The sequence below is a fragment of the Littorina saxatilis genome, linkage group LG13 (genome assembly GCF_037325665.1).
Source record: "Littorina saxatilis isolate snail1 linkage group LG13, US_GU_Lsax_2.0, whole genome shotgun sequence".
NCBI classification, from domain to species: Eukaryota; Metazoa; Mollusca; class Gastropoda; order Littorinimorpha; family Littorinidae; genus Littorina; species Littorina saxatilis.
This window is the reverse complement of record NC_090257.1, coordinates 41776609-41800094: the sequence shown is the minus strand read 5'-3', so window position 1 is coordinate 41800094 and position 23486 is coordinate 41776609. Positions and strand designations below refer to the sequence as shown.

Here is a 23486-nt window from a genome sequence, read left to right as displayed (position 1 = left end):
TAGTAGTAGTTATTATGGTAGATTTAGTCCCTCTTTAGGGCGAGGGCCAGATGCAAAAAAGTATACCAATGCTTATTCTGTTACCCTCGTAAAATAAAGAATTGTCATTGTCATTGTCATTGTCTCTCTCTCATTCTCTCTCTCTCTCTCTCTCTCTCTCTCTCTCTCTCTCTCTCTCTCTCTCTCTCTCTCTCTCTCTCTCTCTCTCTCTCTCTCTCTCCCTCTCTCTCTCTCTCTCTCTTCACATGCTTGGCCGGTCCAGAAATGCGTCTACAAAGCAAACGCCAATCACGTTTCAAACCTAGCTATAATCGGTCTCCGCAGCATTAATGTTTCACGAGACTAGAGAACCACCTAAAACAAATGTCTTCCTTCTTTCCCTCACAATATATTTTCCTGTGGTTAGCAAGGTCCTTAATGCAGAGTGGAATATTTGCTCACCTTCACGAACATACATTTTTAATCACATAAATGGCAGTGTGATTCATTCAGACGTTGAAACTCGACCGGCTGAGAGTTGTCACGAAAATGCACAAAAATGGCTGCTCTTAAATTCAAAATGGCGTTGTGGGTTCCGGTTCCTGTCTGGTGTGGTTTTTTTAAGAATCAATTTCTTAAAAAGCCACTGGTGGCACCAAACAATGTGGAAAAAAGAGCACCAAGGCTGTTCAGTTTTGGTACGTGACCAAGTGGAAGGATGGTCTTACTCCATGTAAAAGCCTGTCTGGTGGTGAGCCGACCTTTTTTCACGAGAAATACCTTAAAGCTTGGATACTAAATTTCATAAACAAATCAAGCACCGACACACGTTTTCCATTTTTAGCAGTCACCGTTACGTATCACATGTCCACGAGAAATTGTTTTTGATTCAGTCTACATGAAGTGAAACAAAATTCAAAAATCAATGGTTTGCTGAAAGAGGCATGTAACATTCAAAATCGTGGAATTTACACACACACACACACACACACACACACACACGCATGCACGCACGCACGCACGCACACACACACACACACACACACACACACACACACACACACACACACACACACACTCCGTTTTCAGCTTCTTGTTATATTAAATTCCTTTTTGTCCAGTTAGAACATCTTAACCTTTATTTTCTCTTTCAACACTGACTTCTCTTGATTCACTTCTTCTGTCTGATGTTTGAACTGAGAACAAGTGTTGTTCATTCACTTGTTTTATATTTGCGCTCTGTTTCATTTGTTTGCCGTCTGACGGGTTCTGCGACGGTTGGGGACGTTTCTCTGCCATTTGTCTTGTCAATAGAAACGTTCTACAAACTCTTTATTTTGTTTTGTTTTCTCTCAAGAAATTCTGAGTTGTCTGCTAGTAACGATAGTGCTAAGTCTTCAAGCGTTGTTAGCAGTTCCTACCACCAGTCTGTTTTGTCTTTAAAGAATTCTGAGTTTTCTGTCAGCAGCGAATGTCCACAACTCTTGTAGGCACCTCATGTCAGTCAGTTTGACGTTTCCTTATTTGTGTATCCGGTATCTTCACAGAAAAATCGATTTTCTCTGTTTGGTTGCAGGGACAGTTTCCTCTGTCTAACTTCCTGCCTTTGTGCATCATGTCCGCATGCTACGGTGCCAAAAGTTCACCGTTCCGCAATAGCAAGATCTAGATCAGCACTTTTCAGGACGTGTACGGGAACGTGTACGGGTAACGTCATCAAATCTAGTTTTTACGTCACGCGTTTGCCAAGATCTGCAGTCTTGGTGGGAGCAAAACAACGTATGACTTGGAACATTGAAGATAAGAATGAGTCACGGGTGACGCAATATCTACACGTACACGTACAGGTCTTTGCTACACGTTCGATCATCTAGAACACTGTAAGGCCTAAAAAAAAAATAGGTGTGGTTACGGTAACCCGACCTACCCTATTTTTAGGGGCCGATCCTATAACTTTTTATTACATTTGTCAAAAAAAAAAAAAAAAAAAAAAAAAACCCGTGCAAAAAACGCAATGAAAGCGAAAGCGCCCGTGTCGCACACTTATTTCCCTGTCAAGTACCGTACTTTCCGGGTCATAAGGCGCGACTTTTTTCCTCTTGTATAACGAAGCGCCTAATCCGTGTATGAAATACGAAAAAAATCAAAGAGACCGCTTGGGTACCAGTCAAACAACTTGTGATAATGCATGTTTCAGCTACTAGGTACTGCCCTGCCTTTGATCTGGCCGCACACACAGATTTCCACTCTGTTAAACTCGGTCACTGACCCCGATGCAGGAAGTGTTTCCTCTCTCATATATATGACAGGGGAACCACCTCTCATGGCAAAAACTGGGTCATTGACCCCTGGGAAGAAGGTCGTGTCTTTTAACAAGGCCACCCAGCTATCACAATGCCTTTGGTCACTGACCGGTCACTGACCCCGATGCAGGAAGTGTTTCCTCTCTCAGATATGACAGGGGAACCACCTCTCATGGCAAAAACTGGGTCATTTTGGTGCGCCCTATTGGCCCCCTGCGTCCAATGGGTGACTGGATGACAATTTTTTTTTTTTTTTAAAGAAGGGGGTGCGTCTTAGATAACAAAGCGCCTTGTCACCCGGAAAGTACGGTAGGTTTAATTTGTACACATTAGAAAAAAAAGTTTAAAAAAAAAAAGTGATTGCCTACCTACCTACCCTATTTTTTTTGGCTATGTTACCGTAACCACACCTATTTTTTTTTTTTTGGCCTAATGTACTTGCGAGTGGTTTAATTGAATAAAAGCTTATTTCAACCAACTTGCGAATGCATGGTTTAAGGAAAGTGATTTTAGAGATAATAGGCCACGATTTCTTTAAAACGTCAGGGTGAGCGGTACCTGTGATGAAAGGACGCCCTTAAAAGGCAAACGTGTCTCTGCATTGCAGGTGGCCTGTGAGAACAGGTATAATTATATTGTCATGTATGTTGACAAGCGGACAACAGCAGGTGTCCTCTCATCGGTGGAATCTTCTCCAATGTAAAACCCTGGTCAGATGTGCGACAGTGGGTCGAACTGTATACGGTTAGGAGTGTGACTTTAAGCCTCGTTCTGGCCCTAGAGGGAAGTTCTGAAAGGTTGAAAATGAATGCATGGAGCCGTAATATAGGTCATGAAAGACGGAGGTGTTTGACAGAATGAGGCTTTAAATGGATAATTCCTAAGGCCAATTGGCCCTCAGATCGATTCCAAAGTTATACCATACGATTCTGCGTTACAAATGATGTTACCGCTCAGGACTGTCTTCGCTTCGCAAAAAGAAGTGCCTTATTATCTTACTTCGCAAAAAGAAGTGCCTTATTATCTTACTTCGCAAAAAGAAGTGCCTTATTATCTTACTTACATGTCGTAAAATAGGTTATGTCCCTTGTTTGTGTACGTGATGAGGTTACTAGGTCGCGGCGTCATAGAGGGCGCTGGTAATGGTGCCACCAGGCGGCGCTTCTGGACTTCTTTCTTTTTCAAATACCCGAGAGAAGCAACGCCCTGAAGCGCCTTCACTCACTTTGAGTTAATTAGTTCAAAACTTGTAATGCGTTTCGAGCAAATTGTGTCGTCTGCGTCTACATCTATGTACAGTGGATTCCCCCGATTCTTCAGATTCGGCAATTTCGCCAGAAACTCCTCCCAAACGGTCAGATAAATAGTATCCCTTTTAAATGTTCTTGGACAACATAACTAGTGTGTTTGATCAGGTAAGCATGGCTTTTAAATGTTCTTGGACAACATAACTAGTGTGTTTGATCAGGTAAGCATGGCTTTTTTGTGAAAAGCTCGAATCGTTTTGTAAAGTTCATGTCAGAAGGGCTGTGGCTTTAACATTGTATAGGTTTTTTCCTTCTGCCTTGTTTGATGTGGGTCTAATTTGTATTTGCATGACCGGTACCGCGTACCGTGCTGGTGTTGCTTCGTTCGATTCTGCTTGCTTTCGTGTCTGCGGTTGCGTTTCGTCAATCGATTTTTGTTTTCCCAATAAATTATTGTCTTAGCGACGGTTGAATGGGCCCGATGTTCCGTGTTACTGCAGTGTATCTGGTTCTCCTTTGTGTGTGTTTTAAAGACCAACCTCATTCAGAGCAGTTAGAAAGCTACTGTACTGGTGTTAATGACACTTTTCATGTGATTTTTTTTCAGATGATTTCCACACAACTGTTTTTACTTTTTGTTTAATTCATTTGTTTTGACAGAAGTCTTTGATGACATCATCTCAGTCCGTAAAAGAAAGATGAGGCAGCACTGTGGTGGCTGCACTCTTTATTTTTATTGACATTTTAAAACATTCTTTGACTCGGTCCGCAATACGGGATTGAGTTTCAGCTCGGCAGCTTCACCACTGGTCGATTAATTTGTTAATCAAGATATTGTTTGAAAATAACATTACTATAAAAGTCACAAAAGTGGTCCGAGTTCATTTTTGGCTGAATCCAAAACAACACAACCTGTATTATACAAATTGGGTGCCCTGCACGTGTACGTGTCGACAGGTTTCAGTCAGCCAAGCCTCAGTCTCGCTGTAGACTTTCAGTTTTATTTTAATGTTTACGCCGATAGATGGACTGAATGATTTCATATCAATTTACGCGACTTGATTTTATTTGAATTACTGCATTCTCCCATATCGCTTGGCAATTGGGATCCCGAGTAAATTGCCTGCAGCAACCAGAATGGCACTACCGACCCGGTGATCCGAGTAAATTGCCTGCAGCAACCAGAATGGCACTACCGACCCGGTGATCCGAGTAAATTGCCTGCAGCAACCAGAATGGCACTACCGACCCGGTGATCCGAGTAAATTGCCTGCAGCAACCAGAATGGCACTACCGACCCGGTGATCCGAGTAAATTGCCTGCAGCAACCAGAATGGCACTACCGACCCGGTGATCCGAGTAAATTGCCTGCAGCAACCAGAATGGCACTACCGACCCGGTGATCCGAGTAAATTGCCTGCAGCAACCAGAATGGCACTACCGACCCGGTGATCCGAGTAAATTGCCTGCAGCAACCAGAATGGCACTACCGACCCGGTGATCCGAGTAAATTGCCTGCAGCAACCAGAATGGCACTACCGACCCGGTGATCCGAGTAAATTGCCTGCAGCAACCAGAATGGCACTACCGACCCGGTGATCCGAGTAAATTGCCTGCAGCAACCAGAATGGCACTACCGACCCGGTGATCCGAGTAAATTGCCTGCAGCAACCAGAATGGCACTACCGACCCGGTGATCCGAGTAAATTGCCTGCAGCAACCAGAATGGCACTACCGACCCGGTGATCCGAGTAAATTGCCTGCAGCAACCAGAATGGCACTACCGACCCGGTGATCCGAGTAAATTGCCTGCAGCAACCAGAATGGCACTACCGACCCGGTGATCCGAGTAAATTGCCTGCAGCAACCAGAATGGCACTACCGACCCGGTGATCCGAGTAAATTGCCTGCAGCAACCAGAATGGCACTACCGACCCGGTGTGCGTGTGCAGGTGTAATCAGCCACCTGTACTTCTGGCAAAAGTACCGAGGTCTTGTACGTGCCACGGCGTCGACGCGGGGGTGAGACGAGAGTACCGTCTCTGAGCCATCACACAAATGTGACCCATATCCGGTCCGGATTGGAAACCGTGGCCCGAGGATCAGAAGTCCAGTGGTCTTGCCGTTGGAACAAGGCTGAGGTGCGCGAGAAAGTTGCCAACCGGTCGGGAGCCACCCGCGGGGATGGATTGGTTGACATTGAGATTTGATGTCATTTCAAGGAATCAGACCCCGCGGTTTGTCCTCTCCCGTTTGGGTGGCACCCACTTCCGGCTCGTGCACCTCAGTCTAGACAGGATGCCACCCAACTGAATGCCGGGAACAAACCGTCTGATTATCTTAAATCACACACATTTCAATTTCAACCAACCCGACCCCGCGGCTTATTCCTACCACCCGTTCAGGTGGCACTCATTTTCGCTTCGTGCACCTCAGTCCAGCCCTCATAATAGTTCGACCTCCGACGAAAATGGGGCCACCGTCAGGTATGTTTTTTTCCCGCGTGTTCCTCAAGACTACCCTTATTTACAGCAGGGACAACAGTACGGGCGGGTGCACCCCTAAGAGTTTGATCTCCAAACAACACGGTGCCTCTATGCTAACTGCCTCTGCACGCGCATCGCGGAACAAAAGGTCTCATGCATTATTCATAGCTCGCGCTGATAAATTATTCAGGGCAGCCGCTGTTTCCTCTCACTCAAAAAGTACGGCTTGCGAACGTGATCAGGTTTTTGATAGTTTTGTTCCCGGCTTTCTGCGAATGTTGTTTGAGGTGGTTTGCGGTTTGGGTACACACCAATCGCTTGTAGCTGATCGATGAAAATGATTTACATCATCGGTTTTCCAACAGAGGGCTGTTCCACTTTCAAGTCTTTCCAGCCCGGTATCGGCGGGAATATTTTGTAGTTTTGAAGGATCAGATTCTCTTTGGGTTCTCCAGGGGTCATTTTGCTGCTGTTTTAAGCAAGAAAGAGAAGAAATGTATAAGCACACAAAAAAGACAACGTTCGCTCCTAATTATGCTGTAAGTAAAGAAACGGATACTCTGCCAGAGTTATCTGACCACCCACATATATTCAGCGAGTGATCGAAAGGTCAATGGATCCCTTCACTTAAGCCTACAAGATGTATCACCCCTTGGATCTGTCAACATGCCCCTCCCCCCCCTCCCCCCACACCCCCTTTGTGCAGTCAACGGTTTGCATTTTTCACAGCTAGCTGTTAGAGCTCTTGTTCGGCATTTATTCAAGTCGTGTGTGAAATAATATTGGTGTAAATCAGGCTTATTGAAGGACTTTTTGTTTCTGATTTTATTGGGAACATGAGACACTAGCACACACTTTTCTAAAGTTGCGTGGGGGCGACAAGAAAGGGATCTGATTTTCAACAGGAAATGTAAGGTCATTCATCTTCTTTCGTTAAAATCCAGGCTTTTGAAGATTGGAAGATGAAAGTGACATTCACGCTGCGCAGGTAAACATGCAGGTGTATACAAGCAACAGACAGACAAACAAATGGGCCCGTTTCCATCATGAGAGAAAAATCAACCTGCGCTATCGACGAACCCTTTTTGATGTCTTTATAATCCTAGCGCTGAGCGTCAGCAGAAGAAAATGTCACCGCCAACAGTACCGTAAAATCCCTAGCATAAGCCCACCATCTAGCAAACGCCCACCCCCCACTTTGGGCCAAAAGTTGTGCACAGGGGTAACTACCTAGCAAACGCCCACCCTGCTTTTTTCAAAGAGACTATAGGCTCACTTTCACTAGGATTTGTGCAGACTGTTCTGAAAGTCATCTTTTTCCCCTTCTTTATCTTTTCGTGTTTCTTTCCTTTTTATATTTAGTCAAGTTTTGACTAAATATTTTAACATCGAGGGGGAATCGAAACGAGGGTCGTGGTGTATGTGTGTCTGTCTGTGTGTGTGTGTGTGTGTGTAGAGCGATTCAGACTAAACTACTGGACCGATCTTTATGAAATTTGACATGAGAGTTCCTGGGTATGAAATCCCCGAACGTTTTTTTCATTTTTTTGATAAATGTCTTTGATGACGTCATATCCGGCTTTTCGTGAAAGTTGAGGCGGCACTGTCACGCCCTCATTTTTCAACCAAATTGGTTGAAATTTTGGTCAAGTACTCTTCGACGAAGCCCGGGGTTCGGTATTGCATTTCAGCTTGGTGGCTTAAAAATTAATTAATGACTTTGGTCATTAAAAATCTGAAAATTGTAAAAAAAAATAAAAATTTATAAAACGATCCAAATTTACGTTTATCTTATTCTCCATCATTTGCTGATTCCAAAAACATATAAATATGTTATATTCGGATTAAAAACAAGCTCTGAAAATTAAATATATAAAAATTATTATCAAATTTTTTTTTTCGAAATCAATTTAAAAACACTTTCATCTTATTCCTTGTCGGTTCCTGATTCCAAAAATATATAAATATGATATGTTTGGATTAAAAACACGCTCAGAAAGTTAAAACGAAGAGAGGTACAGAAAAGCGTGCTATCCTTCTCAGCGCAACGAATACCCCGCTCTTCTTGTCAATTCCACGAGCACTGCCTTTGCCACGGGCGGTGGAGTGACGATGCTACGAGTATACGGTCTTGCTGCGTTGCGTTGCGTTCAGTTTCATTCTGTGAGTTCGACAGCTACTTGACTAAATATTGTATTTTCGCCTTACGCGACTTGTTATATTTAGTCAAGTTTTGACTAAATATTTTAACATCGAGGGGGAATCGAAACGAGGGTATGGTGTATGTGTGTCTGTGCGTGTGTGTGTGTGTGTAGAGCGATTCAGACTAAACTACTGGACCGATCTTTATGAAATTTGACATGAGAGTTCCTGGGTATGAAATCCCCGAACGTTTTTTTAATTTTTTTTATAAATGTCTTTGATGACGTCATATCCGGCTTTTCGTGAAAGTTGAGGCGGCACTGTCACGCCCTCATTTTTCAACCAAATTGGTTGAAATTTTGGTCAAGTAATCTTCGACGAAGCCCGGGGTTCGGTATTGCATTTCAGCTTGGTGGCTTAAAAATTAATTAATGACTTTGGTCATTAAAAATCTGAAAATTGTAAAAAAAAATAAAAATTTATAAAACGATCCAAATTTACGTTTATCTTATTTTCCATCATTTGCTGATTCCAAAAACATATAAATATGTTATATTCGGATTAAAAACAAGCTCTGAAAATTAAATATATAAAAATTATTATCAAAATTTTTTTTTCAAAATCGTTTTAAAAACACTTTCATCTTATTCCTTGTCGGTTCCTGATTCCAAAAACATATAGATATGATATGTTTGGATTAAAAACACGCTCAGAAAGTTAAAACGAAGAGAGGTACAGAAAAGCGTGCTATGCAGCATAGCGTAACCACTACCCCGCTCTTCTTGTCAATTTCACTGCCTATGCCGTGAGCGGTGGACCACGAGTATACGGTCTTGCTGCGTTGCATTGCGTTCAGTTTCATTCTGTGAGTTCGACAGCTACTTGACTAAATATTGTATTTTCGCCTTACGCGACTTGTTTCTTATTCTTTGTCCCCTCTCCTCACTCCCACCCATCGTTCATGTTTTTTCGAGTTTCTCTTCTCTTTTTTTTCCTAAGTTTGTGGGTTTTTCTTTCTCAGAAAGATTGGGCCTTTTGAAGACAAAATCCTAGTTCAGTTAACGTTTCATTTCCAAAGACGATCGTGTAATTTCTTCCCTGTACAGAAAGAAAGGGCTTCATTGGTGTTGACATTTCGACATTTCATCAAGTTTCTTTTCCCCGGAATTGTTATTGTTTGTCCTTGCAAAGGTCTGGCGATTTTCTTTTTACTTTATAAATTCTTATATGAATGACTATGCTCGTGTTGTTTTCAGAAGAGCCAGTCCTTTTCTCTCTCTCTCTCTCTCTCTCTCTCTCTCTCTCTCTCTCTCTCTCTCTCTCTCTCTCTCTCTCTCTCTCTCTCTCTCTCTCTCTCTCTCTCTCTCTCTCTCTCTCTCTCTCTCTCTCTCTCTCTCTCTCTCTCTCTCTCTCTCATGGTTGGCCTTCTTTGCCTCAAAGTCCTTTTTTATATTTAGTCAAGTTTTGACTAAATATTTTAACATCGAGGGGGAATCGAAACGAGGGTCGTGGTGTATGTGCGTATGTGTGTGCGTGCGTGCGTGCGTGCGTGTGTGTGTGTGTGTGTGTAGAGCGATTCAGACTAAACTACTGGACCGATCTTTATGAAATTTGACATGAGAGTTCCTGGGTATGAAATCCCCGAACGTTTTTTTCATTTTTTTGATAAATGTCTCTGATGACGTCATATCCGGCTTTTCGTGAAAGTTGAGGCGGCACTGTCACGCCCTCATTTTTCAACCAAATTGGTTGAAATTTTGGTCAAGTAATCTTCGACGAAGCCCGGGGTTCGGTATTGCATTTCAGCTTGGTGGCTTAAAAATTAATTAATGACTTTGCTCATTAAAAATCGGAAAATTGTAAAAAAAAATAAAAATTTATAAAACGATCCAAATTTACGTTATCTTATTCTCCATCATTTGCTGATTCCAAAAACATATAAATATGTTATATTCGGATTAAAAACAAGCTCTGAAAATTAAATATATAAAAATTATTATCAAAATTAAATTGTCCAAATCAAATTAAAAACACTTTCATCTTATTCCTTGTCGGTTCCTGATTCCAAAAACATATAGATATGATATGTTTGGATTAAAAACACGCTCAGAAAGTTAAAACAAAGAGAGGTACAGAAAAGCGTGCTATCCTTCTTAGCGCAACTACTACCCCGCTCTTCTTGTCAATTTCACTGCCTTTGCCATGAGCGGTGGACTGACGATGCTACGAGTATACGGTCTTGCTGAAAAATGGCATTGCGTTCAGTTTCATTCTGTGAGTTCGACAGCTACTTGACTAAATATTGTATTTTCGCCTTACGCGACTTGTTTTTCTTTTTTCCCTCACTTCTACTCACACGACCTAACTTACACGCTTTCGGGGTTTGTATTCACTCAAATACACGGTTGAGCACAAAACTTACTTTGTGCAAAGGGGTCTATCCCTAGCAAACGCCCACCCCCCCAATTTTGCCCTAAATCTGTGCACAGGGGGGGTGGGCTTATGCTAGGGATTTTACGGTAAAACGAGAAGAGAGAGAAACAGCACGTGAGACACACACAAACAGGCAACAATTGAAGGAATTTTTTTTTATATTTACAAATTGATCAACAAGGAAAGCTACTGTGTTTCGACGGCGCGGGTGCACAGGAAGCGGGTTGATGATGTTCATGTATTGATTGTACCTGTGGGAGGCCGACCGTGGGATTATTTCCCCTTTGCGGGACCCGGATGTTCTTGCGGTCTTGGTTATCCCAGCCGTGGAGAGGCCTTAATCTGCAGGCTTTCAGGCGTGTCCAAGTTCCCATCTTGTTCAATCATTTCTTTGTGGGAATTGTATAAATCGCCCACACACCTTTTCAGCAGCGAAGCTTATGAGCTGATCAAGAGAATGGGACCTTTTTTTGTCTTTTATTGTGTTTTTGCCCTTTCCATTGCTTTCATTTTTCAAATGCATCACCATCACTTAATCTGTAGGACACCAGTTGTCATTAATCAAAATATTTTCGTTTTTCAGAACGCTTTGGGTTGTAAAAACAAGAATGGTATAAGCACCTTTTAGAATATGATCGTCTTATAACAGTGACATTTTTCACAAAGTTAGGCCAAAATAAAAAATAGGTCTGTTTACGGTAACCCGACCGACCCTATTTTTTTCGCGCGACCCTAGACTTTTTTTTGGCATTTGGGGAAAAAAAAAAAATCTTTTGGTTTTTTTTGCAAAATAACGTAAAAATATGGTTTTTTGGAGAAAAAAAAATAAAAAAATCCCGACCTACCGACCCTATTTTTTGGGCCTATGTTACCGTAAACAGACAATTTATTTTTGGCCTTATCAAATCATTCAAGGAGGATTCAATCAATCAATCAATGAGGCTTATATCGCGCATATTCCGTGGGTACAGTTCTAGGCGCTCTGCAGTGATGCCGTGTGAGATGAAATTTTATACGGCCAGTAGATTGCAGCCATGTCGGCGCATATTTACCTTTCACGGCCTTATTCCAAGTCACACGGGTATGGTAGACAATTATTAACTGTGCCTAAGCAATTTTGCCAGGAAAGACCCTTTTGTCAATCGTGGGATCTTTAACGTGCACAACCAGGATTGATATAAGGGAATACCTCAACCATGGACGATAATCCTACAATAATGCTTTATGACGTAAGAATATCGTGGTACCCATTACTCGTATCAACATGTTAGTAATATGGGTAATAGTTTGCATGAACTCAACCGTAACTCACAGATTAATGAATCAAAAGTCAAAACTTACGCTTAGAAACTCTGTTAGAAAAAATTGAATCTATTTTTGGTTGGCAAGCAAAAGGGGAAATGAAGTCGAGCAAAGAGGCGACAAAGTGTATGCCTGAGAAATGCCACACATATATATGCATAAAAACGCTGCTCAAGAAAAACTTTGCCAAAAAATTATTGCAACAAATTTTGCACCCAAATTAAAGCATTAATTCCCGTCTAATTGCATTAAAACATTATATGCTAGTTAAGGCCGTTCACTTGACTATCAGGATCACTTTTTGGATTAAAGATATTTTTTACAGGGATCACGTGACCGCCGCTCAAATAAGGGTAGCCTCAAAATCGACCTGACAAAAACGGAAGGGCCCAATTAAAAATCGGAACAAAATCACAATAGGCAAAACTTTACAACTTTTACATACGAGAAGAAAGTCAAATCAATTATGTACCCTGAACAGGTTGATTTGTTTAGGTAGCTTGCGTTAGCTTGGTGGTTCCTAGTTCTGACCAGTGTCCCAAACCAGATCAAGGTGGTTACCGTGTGTTATGGACATTCCACGAAAATGCGCAAGAAAAGCTGCCACTTGCACCTGGTACTGAAGATAAACCTAGCAAAACTGAAATCTCTGTGTGTCTCTGGACCTTCATATCTGATTCTGATAGGAGGATGAGCGAAAAATGTTGGAGGGAGAAAATTTTGTTTGTTTGTTTGCTTGCTTAACGCCCAGCCGACCACGAAGGGCCATATCAGGGCGGTGCTGCTTTGACATATAACGTGCGCCACACACAAGACAGAAGTCGCAGCACAGGCTTCATGTCTCACCCAGTCACATTATTCTGACACCGGACCAACCAGTCCTAGCACTAACCGCATAATGCCAGACGCCAGGCGGAGCAGCCACTAGATTGCCAATTTTAAAGTCTTAGGTATAACCCGGCCGGGGTTCGAACCCACGACCTCCCGATCACGGGGCGGACGCCTTACCACTAGGCCAACCGTGCCGGTTTTATCGGAGACAATGGCGATGACAGATGTCACGAAACGACAAAAACAAGGATGATATCGGAGACAATGGCGATGACAGGTGTCACGAAACGACAAAAACAAGGATGATATCGGAGACAATGGCGATGACAGGTGTCACGAAACGACAAAAACAAGGATGATATCGGAGATTATGGCGATGACAGGTGTCACGAAACGACAAAAACAAGGATGATATCGGAGACAATGGCGATGAGATTACAGTTCAAGACGAGTGTGATGATGAAAAGGATGATGGTGATGGTGATGATGACGAGGATGATGGTGATGGTGATGATGACGAGGATGATGGTGATGGTGATGATGACGAGGATGATGGTGATGGTGATGATGACGAGGATGATGGTGATGGTGATGGTGATGATGATTGATATTGATAATGACCACGAAGAAGAATTGCACAAAACAACTAAAACGACAACAGGAAGACAACGACGATGATGATGACGATGACGATGATGATGATGATGACGATGACGATGATGATGATGATGATGATGATGATACGACAACAGGAAGACAACGACGATGATGGTGATGATGATGATGATGATGATGATGATGATGATGATGATGATGATTTCTGTGACAGGAAGGAGAAGCGGCAGGCCAAGCTAGCAGGCTTGATAGACCAGCTGGGGGTCCCTGATGACACGTCATCTCTCAAAGTATGGACCTTCCTCCTCAACGGCAAGCCCAACAGCGTCGTCTTTCGTGAGTAGAGTCACACAAGCCCAGTTACTGTTTGTCCACAAAACTTCTATCATTGCAACAGCGTTGTCTTGCGTGAACAAAACACCATCCTCATTACTTTCTGCCCAAAAAACTTCAATCATTGCAAAAGCGTCGTCTTTCGTGAGTATAGACTCAAGCCCCGTCACTTTCTGACCAACGAAATTCCATCATTGTACAAGCTCTACCGAAATCGGCATCTGGCTGCCTAAATGGCGGGGGAGGGGGACGGTCATACATGTAAAAGCCAATTTTGCACACAAAAACGAGTGTACATGGGAGTCTCAGTCCATGAACGCAGAAGAAGAAGATTGCAACAGCGGCGTCTTTCGTGAGTAGAGTCACACCAGCCCAACTACGCTTTGTCAAAAATACTTCAATCTTTGCAACAGCTCCGGGGTTTTTTGGTGCGCATAACAACCAATGGGTGGTGGCCATTTTGTTTTTACAAAAAGTGTAGGACCTTGGCAAAATTGAGATGGGTCGCTTTACCGTTAACAGACGATTATTTTCCAAGTTAAGTAATTTAGACTTGACTCTAAAACCTGTAGCTTGCAAAAAATAAGGACACGCTTAACGTTGCTTGTTAGAAGCAAACATCCACTTTGTGTGTGTTATTTGGATGTATGACAACACGGCGTAATTAATCAATGCACTGATTTGCTATTTCTCGTTATTCAGCTGCGTGCGATCTAGTTTTATTTTGGGAGTAGTGGTCTAGTTTCCACAAAAATAGTTTAGGACCTAAGGCAAAAAGGCGACGGGTCATTTTACGGTTAAATATACGCTCTTATCCAAATACAGTAATTGGTAAAAGCACTGATTTTTGCTATTTCTCGCTTGTTCATGAGTCTGGTTCATTCGGTCAGCCAGGCATCGAACGGCTAATGACTTCTTAGCCATGTTTAATCCCTCATTGGATTACTGACAAGTCAAACGTGCAGTGACTTATGGAATTGACAACCGTGAAGTGTAGCGCGGTCTTTAAGCCTCAAATTAATTTGGCGAAGTTGGCTTCACGAAGCTTCAGCACTGAATTGTTGGTAAAAGACGATTTCGCGAAGTCACCATCGGGCTCAGTTCAGGACAGCCTTTAGTTGTGTTTGCATGGTCTCTACCTAAAGTGTTTTGCTCGTCTACAGTTTGCGAATCAAAGGTTTTTGTCCAATAATAATGTCATGACAAAATATGATAATACATGGTATGCACACACAAACATCGGCGCACTGTAGCAACACGATGCACACGCTCAAAGGCACACTCCTACTCGTGAAAACAGTTCAGACCAGGCTTTTACATGGGATAATACCATCCGTCAGCTCGGTCACATACCAAAACTCAACACCCCAACTGTTTGCCGCGCTGAGTTGGACTTTTTAAATGCATTTTTTTAAGCCACAAGCGGCTTTTTAAGAACTTATTTATCAAATAATTCCAACTGTAGTCTACCAGCCAGCCTTCTATGTCATGTATGAAACCTGGAAATGTCTGTTCCTGTAAATTTTTATGACGGAAATGTAATCTATAGGGTACGGAGAGTCAAATTAGCTTGGTTGCCTAAAGTTGCACTTTGGGAAATTCTCAGAATCCAAGATGGCCGCCCAACGGTCATCTTGAAGATGGTCAATATGTAACTTTTGATCCAGATGGGCTAAAGAGTCGTGTAATACCTCAATATAGGGTTTTTTGATGTCGGCGAGTTCATTTCTGAGGTTGGTTTGTCAATCCTGTCAACAGAATCCAAGATGGCCGCCAAGATGGCCGTCAAAATATATAAAAACACATTTCTCGCCATATCTGGGTTTCTAAAGCAGCTAGATTCATGATCTTAGTGCTGACCATGTTTCCAAAGGCTGGGAAGCCGTTCTGATATCACCCAGATGCAAGATGGCTGCCAAGATGGCAGGTAAACGTCATTCACGCTCAAATCAATGTCACACAAAAATAAGGAAAACGCCATATTGTTTGTCTTTTGTCTGAAAGAACATGTTAGCATCCAGTTAAAGAGGCAACTTTCAGAAAAGCCGATGGGTCTCGATGGTGGGGATGGACAGAAGGAGAGCAAGCACAAAGAGGAAGGTGAAAGAAGGCGAGCGATGGACGCAGCAGACCGGACGAAGATTGCAGAAGTACTCGCACCCTCTCATTGTTGAGTCCACTGACCTGTACAACATCGTCAACGGGCAGATCGCGCCAGCAAAAGTAGGCCTAAATGTCCAAGATGCACTCAAGATCGGCAGCACTCAAAGTGAACAGTTCGCCGCTTCGCTTCACAGCACATTCCATGGCCCGATCGAGAGGAAAGTGAAGACCATGCAGGAGATGAAAAAGGTAGTGGTTGTGAAAGACAAGGCCATCTTTGACATTGAAACATTATTCGTACGGCTTCAGATCATCAGGCAACAACGTGGTGTGAAGGCGACAGACATCTTCAAGTACGAACTCAGTCCCGTACCTCCATCTCTCATCAACGAGTTCGGGAGTTTGAGGAAAGGAGACAAGGCTGTGCTCGCCAAGTGTCTTGGTGTGCCGGTCAACAACGCACCTGCACCAGACGTGGTGCTGGTCGACTCCTGTACCATGTTGTGTGGCCAGTTGCGGGGACAGCAGGAGATTTTGTCGCGAGTTTTGGCGCTCGACTGAGCCGCTATCCTCCAGCAGCACAGAAACTGGTGTTGTTTGACAGGTACCATGAGAATCAGCCAACTGCGAAGGACCACGAGAGGATGAGGAGGGCAGGGGAAGGATCAAAGGACTTCCGTCTGACACCCACAACCCCCCTCCCACACAGAGAAGCTATCATGAAGAATGCCAACAACAAACGCCTCCTCAGCAACATCCTCTGTGGACATCCTCTGCAGAACAACGTGGAGCTTGTCAGCAGTTTCGATTGTCTTGTCACCCATGAGGAGGCGGATATCACGCTGTGCAGCTACATGCTGAAGGCTGCAGCAGGCGGGGCGGAGACGATCAGGGTGCTGTGTGACGACACTGATGTGTTCGTCCTTCTCGTGTACTTGGCATGGAGGAAGAGGATACAGAAGAGCATCCAGATGGAGAAGTGGGACGGCACGGTGCTTGACATTCGCGCAACAGTGGACAAATTGGGGGACAAGTGTGGTCAGCTACTCGGCATGCACGCCTTATCGGGCTGCGACACCGTGTCGTACCCCTGTTACAAGGGCAAGAAGTCGGCGCTCAAGGTGCTTGGAAACAGCGACATCCTAGGCCTGCAAGATGTCCTTGGGGAGCCAGACGTCAGTCATGACCAACTTAGGCCACTGCCGACTCATTCTTCCTCGCGCTGTACAGTCAGAAGAAGGCCAAGTCCCGCAATGGTGCAAGATCCAAACTGTATCTGGGCAGGAAGAAACCACCACCTTTGAAGAGGCTACCACCAACAGATTGCAACCTGAGGCTGCATGCTCTCCGAGCACATCTGCAGATGATGTTGTGGAAAGCAGCAGACCATAAAGATCCACCAGGCTCATGATATCCGCTGCTTCGGATGGGATATCGATGAATCTGGTGCTGTGACACAATCGCTGTCTAATGCGCCGATAGCACCGCAGCAGCTCTTAGATGTCGTGAGCTGTAGTTGCAGCGCCGAGGGGAAAGCGTGCAGCGAGAAGAAGTGCAGTTGCCACAGTGGGAGACTTACGTGCACTGAATACTGTTATTGCGAGGGAGGAGATGGCTGCTGCAGCCCTTACACGAAGCATGAGCCTGTGGTGGAGGAGGAGGACGAGGAGGAGGAAGAAGAGGAGGAAGAGGAGGAGGAGAAGGAAGAGGAAGAGGAGGAGTTTGTTGAAGACGACCAGTAAGACGAGAAAGAAGCTGACATTGAAGAAGGAGATATGGTTTCAAAGTTTGAATCGTTTGTTTGCTGTAACGCAAGAGCAGTAGAGTTCTATTTCGGTCGTGGCGTGCCAGCTAAGCTGCTTTTGGACATGGACTTTCCCACATGGACTTGATTGAGGTCCTGAAAGTTGCCTCTTTAACTGGATGCTAACATGTTCTTTCAGACAAAAGACAAACAATATGGCGTTTTCCTTATTTTTGTGTGACATTGATTTGAGCGTGAATGACGTTTACCTGCCATCTTGGCAGCCATCTTGCATCTGGGTGATATCAGAACGGCTTCCCAGCCTTTGGAAACATGATCAGCACTAAGATCATGAATCTAGCTGCTTTAGAAACCCAGATATGGCGAGAAATGTGTTTTTATATATTTTGACGGCCATCTTGGCGGCCATCTTGGATTCTGTTGACAGGATTGACAAACCAACCTCAGAAATGAACTCGCTGACATCAAAAAAACCTATATTGAGGTATTACACGACTCTTTAGCCCATCTGGATCAAAAGTTATATATTGACCATCTTCAAGATGACCGTTGGGCGGCCATCTTGGATTCTGAGAATTTCCCAAAGTGTAACTTTAGGCAACCAAGCTAATTTGACTCTACATACCCTATAGATTACATTTCCGTCATAAAAGTTTACAGGAACAGACATTTCCAGGTACTCTTTTTGGCAAGTAGACTACTGTGCCTAGAGAGTTTCCAGACTGTTGAGTGACCAAGTGGAGGGGTGGTCTTATCCCAGGTAAAAGCCTGACTGTTGAGTGTTGATAATGTGACCAAGTGGAGGGGTGGTCTTATCCCAGGTAAAAGCCTGACTGTTGAGTGTTGATAATGTGACCAAGTGGAGGGGTGGTCTTATCCCAGGTAAAAGCCTGACTGTTGAGTGTTGATAATGTGACCAAGTGGAGGGGTGGTCTTATCCCAGGTAAAAGCCTGACTGTTGAGTGTTGGTATGTGACCAAGTGGAGGGGTGGTCTTATCCCAGGCGAAAGCCTGACTGTTGAGTGTTGACAATGTGACCAAGTGGAGGGGTGGTCTTATCCCAGGTGAAAGCCTGACTGTTGAGTGTTGACAATGTGACCAAGTGGAGGGGTGGTCTTATCCCAGGTGAAAGCCTGACTGTTGAGTGTTGACAATGTGACCAAGTGGAGGGGTGGTCTTATCCCAGGTAAAAGCCTGACTGTTGAGTGTTGGTATGTGACCAAGTGGAGGGGTGGTCTTATCCCAGGTAAAAGCCTGACTGTTGAGTGTTGGTATGTGACCAAGTGGAGGGGTGGTCTGATCCCAGGTAAAAGCCTGACTGTTGAGTGTTGGTATGTGACCAAGTGGAGGGGTGGTCTTATCCCAGGTAAAAGCCTGACTGTTGAGTGTTGGTATGTGACCAAGTGGAGGGGTGGTCTGATCCCAGGTAAAAGCCTGACTGTTGAGTGTTGGAATGTGACCAAGTGGAGGGGTGGTCTTATCCCAGGTAAAAGCCTGACTGTTGAGTGTTGGTATGTGACCAAGTGGAGGGGTGGTCTTATCCCAGGTAAAAGCCTGACTGTTGAGTGTTGGTATGTGACCAAGTGGAGGGGTGGTCTTATCCCAGGTAAAAGCCTGACTGTTGAGTGTTGGTATGTGACCAAGTGGAGGGGTGGTCTGATCCCAGGTAAAAGCCTGACTGTTGAGTGTTGGTATGTGACCAAGTGGAGGGGTGGTCTGATCCCAGGTAAAAGCCTGACTGTTGAGTGTTGGTATGTGACCAAGTGGAGGGGTGGTCTTATCCCAGGTAAAAGCCTGACTGTTGAGTGTTGGTATGTGACCAAGTGGAGGGGTGGTCTTATCCCAGGTAAAAGCCTGACTGTTGAGTGTTGGTATGTGACCAAGTGGAGGGGTGGTCTTATCCCAGGCGAAAGCCTGACTGTTGAGTGTTGGTATGTGACCAAGTGGAGGGGTGGTCTTATCCCAGGTAAAAGCCTGACTGTTGAGTGTTGGTATGTGACCAAGTGGAGGGGTGGTCTGATCCCAGGTAAAAGCCTGACTGTTGAGTGTTGGTATGTGACCAAGTGGAGGGGTGGTCTTATCCCAGGTAAAAGCCTGACTGTTGAGTGTTGGTATGTGACCAAGTGGAGGGGTGGTCTTATCCCAGGTAAAAGCCTGACTGTTGAGTGTTGGTATGTGACCAAGTGGAGGGGTGGTCTTATCCCAGGTAAAAGCCTGACTGTTGAGTGTTGGTATGTGACCAAGTGGAGGGGTGGTCTTATCCCAGGTAAAAGCCTGACTGTTGAGTGTTGGTATGTGACCAAGTGGAGGGGTGGTCTGATCCCAGGTAAAAGCCTGACTGTTGAGTGTTGGTATGTGACCAAGTGGAGGGGTGGTCTTATCCCAGGTAAAAGCCTGACTGTTGAGTGTTGGTATGTGACCAAGTGGAGGGGTGGTCTTATCCCAGGTAAAAGCCTGACTGTTGAGTGTTGGAATGTGACCAAGTGGAGGGGTGGTCTTATCCCAGGTAAAAGCCTGACTGTTGAGTGTTGATAATGTGACCAAGTGGAGGGGTGGTCTTATCCCAGGTAAAAGCCTGACTGTTGAGTGTTGGTATGTGACCAAGTGGAGGGGTGGTCTTATCCCAGGTAAAAGCCTGACTGTTGAGTGTTGGTATGTGACCAAGTGGAGGGGTGGTCTTATCCCAGGTAAAAGCCTGACTGTTGAGTGTTGGTATGTGACCAAGTGGAGGGGTGGTCTTATCCCAGGTAAAAGCCTGACTGTTGAGTGTTGATAATGTGACCAAGTGGAGGGGTGGTCTTATCCCAGGTAAAAGCCTGACTGTTGAGTGTTGGTATGTGACCAAGTGGATTGGTGGTCTTATCCCAGGTAAAAGCCTGACTGTTGAGTGTTGGTATGTGACCAAGTGGAGGGGTGGTCTTATCCCAGGTAAAAGCCTGACCAGATGTGAGACGGTTAGCAGAACAGTTTTCAAGGGAGGGAGCGTGCCTTAAAACCCGAAGAGGAAATTAACGCGATCTGCTAATTAGAGGACTGTTTTTACTTTTAAATCAAAAGAAAACACAGCAGTACCCAGGTTAGGTAAGTTTAAGTCAATATTTCGGCATGTAACTGCCTTCTTCAGGATGGTATGGAAAGAATGGAATGACGGCACGTGATATACAGTGTAAGTTTAAATCAATATTCCGGCATGTAATTTCCTTCTTCAGGATGGTATGGAAAGAATGGAATGACGGCACGTCATATACAGTGTAAGTTTAAGTCAATATTTCGGCATGTAACTGCCTTCTTCAGGATGGTATGGAAAGAATGGAATGACGGCACGTCATATACAGTGTAAGTTTAAATCAATATTTCGGCATGTAACTGCCTTCTTCAGGATGGTATGGAAAGAATGGAATGACAGCACGTGATATACAGTGTAAGTTTAAATCAATATTTCGGCATGTAACTGCCTTCTTAAGGATGGTATGGAAAGAATGGAATGACGGCACGTCATATACAGTGTAAGTTTAAATCAATATTTCGGCATGTAACTGCCTTCTTCAGGATGGTATGGAAAGAATGGAATGACAGCACGTGATATACAGTGTAAGTTTAAATCAATATTTCGGCATGTAACTGCCTTCTTCAGGATGGTATGGAAAGAAAGGAATGACGGCACGTGATATACAGTGTAAGTTTAAATCAATATTTCGGCATGTAACTGCCTTCTTCATGATGGTATGGAAAGAATGGAATGACGGCACGTGATATACAGTGTAAGTTTAAATCAATATTTCGGCATGTAACTGCCTTCTTCAGGATGGTATGGAAAGAATGGAATGACAGCACGTGATATACAGTGTAAGTTTAAATCAATATTTCGGCATGTAACTGCCTTCTTCAGGATGGTATGGAAAGAATGGAATGACGGCACGTGATATACAGTGTAAGTTTAAATCAATATTTCGGCATGTAACTGCCTTCTTCAGGATGGTATGGAAAGAATGGAATGACAGCACGTGATATACAGTGTAAGTTTAAATCAATATTTCGGCATGTAACTGCCTTCTTCAGGATGGTATGGAAAGAATGGAATGACAGCACGTGATATACAGTGTAAGTTTAAATCAATATTTCGGCATGTAACTGCCTTCTTCAGGATGGTATGGAAAGAATGGAATGACAGCACGTGATATACAGTGTAAGTTTAAATCAATATTCCGGCATGTAATTTCCTTCTTCAGGATGGTATGGAAAGAATGGAATGACGGCACGTCATATACAGTGTAAGTTTAAATCAATATTTCGGCATGTAACTGCCATCTTCAGGATGGTATGGAAAGATTGGAATGACGACACGTGATATACAGTGTAAGTTTAAATCAATATTTCCGCATGTAACTGCCTTCTTCAGGATGGTATGGAAAGAATGGAATGACGGCACGTCATATACAGTGTAAGTTTTAATCAATATTTCGGCATGTAACTGCCTTCTTCAGGATGGTATGGAAAGAATGGAATGACGGCACGTGATATACAGTGTAAGTTTAAATCAATATTTCGGCATGTAACTGCCTTCTTCAGGATGGTATGGAAAGAATGGAATGACAGCACGTGATATACAGTGTAAGTTTAAATCAATATTTCGGCATGTAACTGCCTTCTTCAGGATGGTATGGAAAGAATGGAATGACGGCACGTCATATACAGTGTAAGTTTAAATCAATATTTCGGCATGTAACTGCCTTCTTCAGGATGGTATGGAAAGAATGGAATGACAGCACGTGATATACAGTGTAAGTTTAAGTCAATATTTCGGCATGTAACTGCCTTCTTCAGGATGGTATGGAAAGAATGGAATGACGGCACGTGATATACAGTGTAAGCCTAATGAATTGTTATGATGATTAGTGACGTCATGTTATTTCTCGCGCTGTTTTTACTTTTAGCATGTGTGAGTCATCTGAAGCGAGGTCCTGCTTTACAGGCGCAATGACAGCACGAAGACTGAATAGAATTCAAACAAGTTTATATTTGTATGTGCTGGTTAACTATGCTGAGGACAATATAAATTAGAGTCTTTCTTTCTTTCCTACTTTCTTTCTTCTTTTCTTTACCCCCTTTTCACGAGTGTGGGAATTATTTTTATTTTGGGCTGTGTGTTGTTTTTGTTTTTTTTCCCAATCACATCCTTGAGGGTTGGGGTAGTTTGGTTCATAAATAACATTTTATACATGCTTTTACTGGAATATTTACAAGTAAACGTACAAATGCACACATGAACATCCGCATACACAATTCATCAAGTCTTAAAAATGACAGACACGCTTACACACACAATAGTCATGGCTATCCTGCCCCGTTAGAGAGCGGTCAGCGATAACAGTGACCCCCCCTTGTGTTTTCAGATCTTGACACACTCGACGTGTCCAACAACGGCGATGACGTGGAAACTCAGGTAACTTTTTACCTGTGTGCTCTTTGACTTTTACATTTCATTTTTGCATTTACATGTGCATTTCATTTGCATTATTATCCCAATGCTGGGAGGTTGGGGTCAGGTCCTTCCAGTGGAAAGCCAGCAGCAGCAAGAGTCGCGCTACCCGGATGTGTGCGTGTTTTAGGTGTAATCAGCGACCTACACTTATGGTAGAATGATCGAGGTATTTTGCATGCCATTGTTGTGACGCGGTGGTGGGACATGGATACCGCCTCTGAGCACATCAAGTTGACCCGTGTCCGCCCCGACCTGGATTCGAGCCCGTGACCATTCGATCACAAAATCCAGTACTCAAACAACTGAGCTACCAGGCCCCACAAAGTCACTGTTTTGTGTTTTAGTATTTTTTTGTTTTGTATCCACAGTAGAATCTCAGTAATGTTAGTAATGTTGTCAGTATACAGTGTATTTGGGGAAAAGTCTGACACTCCGTAGTGAAGTTTGAGTTGTTATCTTTGAAAT

At 43.7% G+C, this 23486-nt stretch overlaps 1 protein-coding gene across 1 annotated transcript in view; it reads left to right on the top strand.

Annotated features, from left to right (window-relative positions):
- Positions 1 to 23486, top strand: part of LOC138945787 (fas apoptotic inhibitory molecule 1-like) — a 71576-nt gene that overhangs the window by 41127 nt on the left and 6963 nt on the right. The window contains exons 2-3 of the mRNA XM_070317294.1: positions 13553 to 13674; positions 22933 to 22982. Coding sequence (XP_070173395.1) covers positions 13553 to 13674; positions 22933 to 22982 — 172 coding nt within the window. The remainder of the gene's footprint in view (positions 1 to 13552; positions 13675 to 22932; positions 22983 to 23486) is intronic.